General features: G+C 36.5%; 1 protein-coding gene across 1 annotated transcript; it reads right to left on the bottom strand.

Moving 5' to 3' along the window:
* Nucleotides 1–1,184: 1,184 nt before the first annotated feature.
* LOC142532409 (protein PHYLLO, chloroplastic-like) lies at nucleotides 1,185–3,279 on the bottom strand. Its single transcript, XM_075638717.1, has 6 exons — nucleotides 3,190–3,279; nucleotides 2,599–3,060; nucleotides 2,201–2,500; nucleotides 1,951–2,108; nucleotides 1,743–1,850; nucleotides 1,185–1,649 (listed from the first exon to the last, which is right to left on the bottom strand). Exons 1-6 carry the CDS (start codon nucleotides 3,277–3,279, stop codon nucleotides 1,409–1,411), a joined length of 1,359 nt encoding a protein of 452 aa, XP_075494832.1. The 3' UTR covers nucleotides 1,185–1,408.
* Between the last annotated feature and the right edge of the window lie 6,248 nt (nucleotides 3,280–9,527).

Genomic DNA, 9,527 nt, shown 5'->3' with positions numbered 1-9,527 from the left:
AACTTATAAACTTCTTTATAAGTAATTTTTTTGATCTCTATCAGACTACAGTCGCAAAATTCAACTTCTTGAACTTGATTATCTTAGCGGGAGCACATAATCTAATACTTATGTAACCCAATTGATCATGGATACAGTTAGTCTTGGATTCACAACTTCATGTGGTTCAGAACTATATTTGTTCATATTCGGGCTTATCCTAATCGGCCTCATTCTTTTCATCAACTCCTTGATCAAGAATGTCAGAACTCAACTATAATTGAATCCATCGGATCATGGCAAGAGCGTCTAGTATCATCACTCAATGATCTTCTATGTATTACTAATAGTGGCTGCAAGAACTTTAAATTATTATTAGCGTAAAATACGGTCCTTTCAACTCGTATATCCCGATCGAATCCGCAACCATCGGTATATCGAGAGTTGCAAATGAATTCGATAACGATGTGATGTATCTTTGAGTAATAATAGTTATATGATATATGCAACTTAGGAGACTCCTACGTGTTTCTAAACTATACTCAATCTTGCCACCATATGACTTTCAAGATAGTTGTAATCGGATCAAAGTGCATGCTAGTACGTAAAGCCCCATGTTGTTTCAGGTCAAAAGACCAATGGTGTACAACCATAAACGCAAACTTTCCACTCGATAAGTGATAACCATTTGGAAAGTTCGAGGGAGAATTTTTTAATGCATCATCAAATGATCACTTATCTGTATGAATGGACATCTTCGTACTCTTACCAATGAAACATGACGTTTACATCACATATGTTAGTCTTAAGCTCGAGTGACACTTATCCTCATTTTAGGTTGTTGAATCTTCTACAAACATATTTAGAATAAAAAGCACGCTTCCTAATGAGTTTTATGATCTTACGTTGAGATAGATATCTCATGATACATTTTGTATATTCAAGAACTTTATATATACAGCTTATATGAATATACAGATAGAGTAAATGTCAAAATTGAATCAAATTATAAATTATTATTAAAATAAATATTGCTTTTACATGAGAGTTAATAAAACTCAAGCCACAACTGACGATGTCTACTCTAACAATTAGTTGTTCCAAGATATTATAATATTGTATTGAATCTCCATTTTGTAACCAAAAGAAATATTAATTATAAATATGAATTTCCAATTACTGTTACTTTATCTCAAACAAACACGTGTAAAAACAAAATAAATTTCATCTTTATTTCTTAGCAAAAAATTATGTCCCTACAAATACAATTGTTATTTTAATTTTAAACGTGGCCTATATATCAAAAGGGAAAATAACCCATGAATTATTTGTGAAGGGACTTCTTCCCTTCTCTTTAATTACCTCTATAATTATTATTATTACTACCTAAGTGAATGAAACAATGCATCATTTATCTTACAACAAAAGTTTAATTCTTATTTGTCCTTGTTATGAACTGCCTGACAGCACTGATAACAGCAAGGGGATTCTCAATATGCACAGCATGTCCTGCATTTGGGATTTCGACGATTTGTGCTGGCTCCGCGACCTCGTGTGCACTGTCGAGTCTCAACACCATCTCGTTAGCGATTTTCTTGAACTTGGCATCATTTCCTCCTACTATAATCTGAAGGGGCACTTGGTTTTGTTTCAAATCTTCCCACAATGATCTGTAATGATGATAAAGGGCATTTGATCACCTCTAAATATACATTTATGAAAAGTTTTGAACTTTCAAGAAAATGTAAAGATTCCAAACTTACGGTTGTCTTCCGATGCTCGTATCAGACAGAACTTTCCCAAGATTGGGTAAGTCGTTATGCTGCAAACGATTCTTGACCATCTGGTTGAAATGTGGATGAATTTTCAAGCTGCATCATGAAAAAATGACAGCAAAATGTCATGCTTTTGGGGGCCAAATTTCACTTTCTATTTTTGAATAAAAAAAAAGTAATGGTAGCATTAAAGTACCTCGTCCACAGTTCTTCGGCGTACCAAGTATCTAAAAATCGTTTCAATCCATTCGAGATAAGCATGCTTGCTCTGAAGTCATCTTTAGCTTTACGGGTCGTTCTCGCATTTGTGTCCATCAAACCGGGGCTTCCAGAAATAATGACAGCTCTTTCCACCTTTGGAAGCACAATTATACAGGTTTAATATAAGTACTCGAGAAATTTTATTTCAAGAAAAAAAATTTTGATGTTTGTGTCTGTAATTGTACCTTATTGCTACATTTTAGGGCAGTGTATAAAGCAATACGTGCCCCCATTGAATATCCAACGAGTGTAACTTTTTTGAGAGCGAGATAGTCCAACACCTTGCATAACATATCCACCATGACCTCAATGGATAAGTTTGGGCGATCTAAACCATTCCTACTACCATGATATCGCAGTGTTGATTCGCCATGACCAGGAAGGTCGATGGCAATGCATCGAGTCGAGCCCGAAACAGATTTCATAATTGGGGTCCAATCTTCACCTGTTCCGAGAAACCCGTGAAGAAACACAACTGCAGTACCCTGCGTTGATTAAAACACGAAGAAGAAAGTTGAGAACTTTCTACAGCTTTCATTCAATTATTAAGTTTTCAAACAAAGATTTGTTATTTGCTACTTACATCACTGCTTTCCCCTGTCTCACGAACTTTGAGAGAAACCGATATGCCATCTACATCTACTGGTAACCGGTAATCCTTCACTTGTTCTTGAATAGAGTTCCTAACAATCACGTCAGAATTCAATCGACCTTGCTGCAGGAGTCGTCCAGCATCAACAGCAGATGCCACAACCGAGCCATGGTCTGGACTGTGATGGAAATTCAGAGGCTCAGCTGTCACATGTTCTTTAAACCACTTGTAAGTTCCAAAACCGTGTGCTACGGATATTTCGGATTCCTTTTTCATCAATTTTCGCATTTCTGCGCTTTCTAGGTCCAGATGCTGAGCGAATTGAACAAAAGCAGACAAACCAAGCGAACTTTCAAATGCAGCACTAATGACAGTCATCTTGTCATGCTGCTGAGCCCATCGACCAATCAATGCTGCATTTTCAAAGCCTCCGATTACACTCGGCTTTATGACCTGAAAATTTTATTTTGTGAAATTAATTAGATACATGGCACAAAAGTAACCTCAAAGAACATTAGATGAATGAAATCAGTGTATATCGTATCATCTAAAAATGTGGATTAGTTCAATATATGTACTCACAACGGCAGCTACCCCAGGGTGGATATATTTTTGAAGGAAATTCAATGGGTTTTCCCTAATATAGTTGATAGATTCAGCAAATAACACCATAAAATGATGGTGTTAAAAGAAAATTACTTAAGAGTTTTGGTGATCAACAAAATCAAAACATCACTTGACTGTTTCAGGAAATAGCTGCAAATCTTTTGTGTATAACAGGAATCACTTCAACCGCTTGTTTTTTCAACCGCCTAGTCTTCAACCTCTTGGATTTCAGACCGCCTAACATTCAACCGTTTGAAGCAGAAGAAGTTCAATCTTCCCAACCGGCTGTTTAAAAACTTTATGTAGAGTCATTTAAAGAGCTACTTATTGCTCACTTAATGAAAGACATTTTCTGACCGGTTCGGAAAATTCAAATGGCTTTTGCACCGCTACAAGCCAATCATGTTTTGCATCAGTCCTGATATTGATATGCATTTATGTCACTATCCCAGAAAAGAAAGATTACTTATATCCTACAAAGTTCTGATGGTAAAAACAGTTGTCATAAAAGGATACTCAGAAGTAACTCTTCAAGGAACGGGATTCAAAGCTGTGCTAGCAAAGAGAACATTAAATGCTTTGCTGAAGAACATTTAATGTATTTACAGCTGATAGTGACACATCATTCCAAGGTTACAGGTTAACGTTACTCATCTTTTTCTGACCATTAGAATGACAACTTATATAAGAAGAGCTGGAAGTATGCAAGACATATAACAACGCGATACATAATCATCAAGCTTTCAACAATGTGATTATCTTCAAGCCTGCATACTTAAAAAATTTGAGCGCAATCAAAGATCACATATCTCATCGCTCATCAAGCATGCACTCAACAGAAAGTTATCTGATCATTCAAGGATCATATTCGTGCTACTAAAACAGATTGTTTTACTTACATCAATAACCTTTTAGTTATTTGATTAATAGTCGTATCTGGTGAACTGAGGATTCTTAAAATCCAGAAGTGTAAGGTGATCACTAAGAGTTCTAAAACAGGCAGTGTGATAAGTCCTGATTGGAGTGGGCTGTTACAAAACGTTTTGTAAAGGCGACGTCTTTTAGTAGAATCCTTCCTACAGAGGAAAAAGGGGTGACGTGACGTAGGAGTGTTTTCTCCTAACATCCATAAAATTGTGTCTTTACTTTTCGCAATCCTTTACATTTCAAACCTTATCTTATTTATTTGAATGCCAATCGGTTGAAACTATCATTAGAAATATTGAACCGTCTTCCTCACTTTTCAAGTGGTTCATATTTCTAACCGTTTGAGAAAATCTTTCAACTGTCTAAAAACGGTTGAAGAACAAATTTTAAAAGTAATTTTTTTAAATAATTTATTCACCCTCCTCTAAACTCTTTCCCGATCCCAAAAAATGGTATCAGAGCGGGGTTCTCTCAAACATCGATATCTACAATTTATACATGCCATCTTTCAACAAAATTCCTATGTTTTCTAAAGAAAATTATGATGACTGGAAGATTCGTATGCAGGCACATTTAGCAGCCCAGGACGATGACATGTGGTATGTCATCATTGACGGGCCTATGAAGATCTTAAAAGTTAATACAGTCATGGTTACAATTGAAGGTGCTCCCCAAATGGTGGAAAAGCATCGATCCAAATGGACAGCTGAGGATAAGAAGAAGGCGAATCTTGACAATGTCGCAAAAGACATTCTCTATAAAACTCTGGATAAGAATATGTTTGCTAATATCAAGACTTGCTCCACAGCAAATGAGATATGGGAAAAACTCACACAACTATGTGAGGGCAACAGCTATACCAAAGAAAACAAACTGACAGTCGCTATCCAAAAATTTGACAATGCAAAAATGAAGCCAGGAGAATCCCCTGCAGAATTTGATGAACGGTTTAGGCTATTATTATTGAACTTATTTCACTAGGAAAAAAATACTCTAACCGTGAAACTGTCTTGAAGGTAATGAGAGCTCTTTCCAGAGAATGGGATGTAAAGACAATAGCGATACGAGAATCTAAATATCTGAACAAGCTGGAGCTCCACGATCTATTTGCCGATCTTAAAGCGTACGAGTTCGAGCTTGGAATACGAAGAGAAGAAGAACCATCCACTTCTCAAACAAAGGCCCTGACAGCTACTGTAGTGACTCTTCCGGTCGGAGAGTCCACAAGTAAAAAATCGACCGAGCAACTGAAAAATGAAGCCATGTCCCTATTTGTAAGAAAGTTTAGTAAATTTATGCGTAAAAATCAAATGACTAAACCATATTTCAAAAAAGACCATACAGATGAAGGTCAAACTTGATTTAACTGTGGAAAAAAGGAACATTTTATTGCAAAGTGCAACTGTAAGATCCGAAATCAATACGACGTAATCCAACAGCATGTGAATCTAGGAAAAAAGAATAATAACTAATTAAATTGTTTTAATTGCTTAAATGAATTATGTATGATGTGTTTATATGATTTTATAGTAGTTGTCTACTTAAATGCATTAAAATATAATTTTAAATGTTATTCGAGTTGCGATCAAGGAATGGAGACCAAGGGCTGAAAAATGAAAAAATGTTTTTATTAAATAATTATTTTTAATTATTTAAAATAAGATTGATACTTTTTTTATTTTTGAAAATAAGGAGTTTTGAGGTGATTTTATACGTCGGGACGCAATTTTTATCGGTATACGATTTTCAACAAAAATACGAACGTTTTGACAACTCGGCTAATAATTTCACGAACTTTCCTAAACAAAATAATTTTTAAATGCACTATTGGACTTATTGGGCCCAGTATAGATTCATAATGGGCCCAAGCTTGCACACTTATTTTTTTAGCAAAATAAAAGCCCAAACCCTACCCTTATTTATTTAAAGTGCACGCCCCCACCCCTAAACTTTTATACAAGACTCCTAGCATCCAAGCAACACACGGCACACACTTAATTTCAAGGAGGAAGCTTCGAATTTTCAAAGGATTTCAGCCAAGGTTTTCTCGTCGCCGTTCTTCGCTTCGTCGACGAATATTCGTGCGTTAGATACGCAAAGACACGCTATATTTCTTCCTTTTTCTCATCCATCACACCCTAATAAGTATTTGAATATGTTTTGTATGATAAACAAGTAACCCTCTTATTGGTTTATTTTCGTTTTATGCATCAATATGGTTTTTAAAGCATGTTATGTGATCAAAACATGATGTACACGTGCATGAATGGGCTGCCATGATTAGGGATTGGATATGGAACGTTTTTACACCAGAAAAGTGCCCTAGGATGCACGTTAAAAGGCTGCACGAAAGCTGGAACAAGATGGAACCGAAATAAGCGTTTTATGGTCAAGGGCTCGGGTTAAGGGCTAACCACTGCATGGCTCGGCTTTGGCTCAACCAAGGCTGGGCTGGGACATGGTTGGGTCGAGAGGGGTCATAGCCACTCTAGGACTCGCGCACAGCGGCTGGGGAGGGGTCCATGCGAGTTAGGACTCTCCCCGAAGCCTCACGAGTTCAGTTGCTGCGCATGGAGGGTTGGCTCGGCCAGGGGGATTAGGGCTGGGCTAGGCTAGGTCTCTAGGATCCTAAGAGGGTGTTCAAGGGTCTGGGTTTGGGGCTGGCTCGTTGGTTAGAGTCCAAGCAAGTTCGAAGAGTCCTGATGCAATGTGGAGTCTCGGCTGCTGCTTTATTTTGTTGTAGGAGGCTACGGTTGGGGCCAGGGTCATGTCATAAGGGTCCAGTGGGTTCATGAGGGTCCAAGGGGAGGTCTAGTTCAAAGATGATTCGGGCTGGTTTGGGCATGGTTCATGAAAATCACAAGATGGTTCGAGGTATCCTAGTTGGGTTCGAATTTAGAGTTTAATTGGCTAAAGGCTTGAACCGTGGGTCCACGGTGGTGGTCCACGGGTCACAAGGTAGAATAGGTAATAAACAGTCTATGTTTTAAGTTTGGAAATTTTAAATTAAAGTTCGATTTAATTCGGGATTAAAATACATTAATAAGTTATAATTAAAGAATAAATAAAAAGCCATCGATTTAAGCTAAATAAAAATATGAAAAAATTAGTGTAAGCTTAAATAATTATTTGGGATGGTCTAGAGTCAACATAAATAAGAAAAGTCAAAATCGTGAAACTTTATGTCAAGGGGTAAAACGGTAATTTTACACCCGAAAATGAGTAAACGTCATGACAGTACTCTGAATGATATTTTATATGTTAAAATGTTTATTTTAAATGTTTATGAAATTTTATGATGAAACGTTAACATTAAAAGACATGTTGCATGCTTGGTTGAAAAGAAAACGATATATGCATGTTAAATTTTTATAAGTGATGAAAATACGAAATATTGGAGGAAGTGAAGTAATTGTGACTAATACGTTGATACGATGATATGTTAATACGTAAGGCTAAGGCTCAATTGACGGGTGAGAGTGTCGCTGATGTCCCCGCCGTCCGGTAATGTGGTTATATGTAGATGGATCCATCGCCCCAATACGTATACGAAAATCACTATTAACGATCTGAATTCAACGAAAGGAAAATAGAATACGTATATGAATATGAATATGTTGATGATGACATGAAAATGTTTATGTTCATGTTTATACATCATTATGAAAATGTTATTTTACGTAATAGTATTTTCACTTTTGCATGTGTTCTGTATACGTATTATTTGTTATCAAGAATATGGTTTGCTGAGTCTTTAAACTCACTATGTGTGATTGATGCAGGTGATTATGATAATAATGATAATGGAGGTCTTGAGGGTTGATATGACTGGACTGAAGGTGCACATAACCCGAGGACCAGCGCTAGTAGTTTCCGCACATATGTTTACGGTTTATGATTAAAAAATTTTACGACTTTTATTTATTTATTGAGTCGTTTTTGAGATGATGATAGAGTTGGCTTTATTTTTAAATATTGCTTTTATGCTTGGTAAAACATTGGACAATTTTATGTTTAAAACTATTTCTTTTGATTTTCAAATATAGTTGGTTGTTTTACTTAAAATGGTACAAAATATTTTAAAATATATATATATATATATATATATATATATATATAAATATATCGGCGGAATGGTTTTAAAAAAATTCTAGTTCTTTTTAAGAAAATGAGTAGTGGACGTTTCAGCAATAGACCGAAGAAAGATGTAAAGAGACCGGTTGATAAGAGATGGTCCAAAGATGACAAAAAGTTCACCAAAAAGAAAAACCAACAAGTTTTGATTACAGATGAAGATAAAAGCAAGTGGGACGACTCAGATTCAGAAAGGTACATCTCCGAGGCATCTACGAGTGAAAGCGATGATGAGACAGTAAAATGTCTCATGGCTGATGAAGACTTGGAATCAATGGATGAAATGGTATTTGACTTCGAATCTATTGAATTTACACGAGAAGACCTTGTCACATCACTACATGACATGGTGAATGAGTTTAAGGGATTATCGCAGCAATTCGATGAAGCTAAAGCAGAAAAACAGGACTTAAAAAACAAGTTAACTCTCTCAAGCTGCTCGCACCAAAAGGAGGTTGATGGTTTGAAAGTGAAGTTAAGTCTGCTAGCGGCTGAGAATGATGACCTGCGTAGATTGTTTCATGCCACGTTAAAAAAATAAACGGTTGATTAACACATTCAACACATAGAACAAGTCTTCGGCTTTTCTTGAAAGGATGCATGAGATGCAAAAACCAGCCGGAGACAGAACCGAGCTATGTTACAGCATCAGTGAGTGCAAAACCTCTAAAACACAAAATCAACCTCTGTTAGATAGAGACAGTTTCAAATCAATTAAATTTGTTAGATCTAGTACGGTACGTAAACATAACGAACCTGAAGTCCAAAGCAATCAGAACGTAAGACTTGAGAACAATGGAAGGCGACATGGTATAGAATATGTCAAATTTGAGAATGCTAAATCCAACCGATCGTGGCTTAGACACATGCCAAATTCAACTGTTCATAACGGTTCAGATTGGTTCCGCCGAAAGCCACGTTCAACAAGACATCATTCAAAAATAAGACCTAACCGATACTACAACAGCCGAACGGTTCAAAAGAGGTACAGATTGATTGGCAATGACAGACAGCCAAGACAATTGCACACACCACCAGATTATGCACCTAATCGCATCCATCTTGGGACACACCAAGGAAAATCCCTCAGGATAATCCAGGTGTGAATCCCTAAGGGTCTAATTAGTTCAGGACCCAAATAGGAAATAGTACCAAGTTCCTACTTTAATGATCTCAAGTACTGAAGAAGAAGAATTTGAAAAAATCTATCTGGTTTCTGGACAGCGGTTGCTCCAGACATATGACAGGAAACA

Source organism: Primulina tabacum, chromosome 18 (assembly GCF_025594145.1).
Source record: "Primulina tabacum isolate GXHZ01 chromosome 18, ASM2559414v2, whole genome shotgun sequence".
Classification (NCBI taxonomy): domain Eukaryota; kingdom Viridiplantae; phylum Streptophyta; class Magnoliopsida; order Lamiales; family Gesneriaceae; genus Primulina; species Primulina tabacum.
This window is presented reverse-complemented; position numbering and strand designations above follow the sequence as displayed.

What these genes read in the sequence shown, in the direction of transcription:
- LOC142532409 (XM_075638717.1), bottom strand. Translation starts at nt 3,279, where the DNA reads ATGGTGTTATTTGCTGAATCTATCAACTATATTAGGGAAAACCCATTG. An exon ending in ACCCTGGGGTAGCTGCCGTT is followed by an intron (nt 3,061 to 3,189) that starts GTGAGTACATAT and finishes TAAAATTTTCAG; the next exon opens with GTCATAAAGCCGAGTGTAAT. An exon ending in CCCTAAAATGTAGCAATAAG is followed by an intron (nt 2,109 to 2,200) that starts GTACAATTACAG and finishes GTGCTTCCAAAG; the next exon opens with GTGGAAAGAGCTGTCATTAT.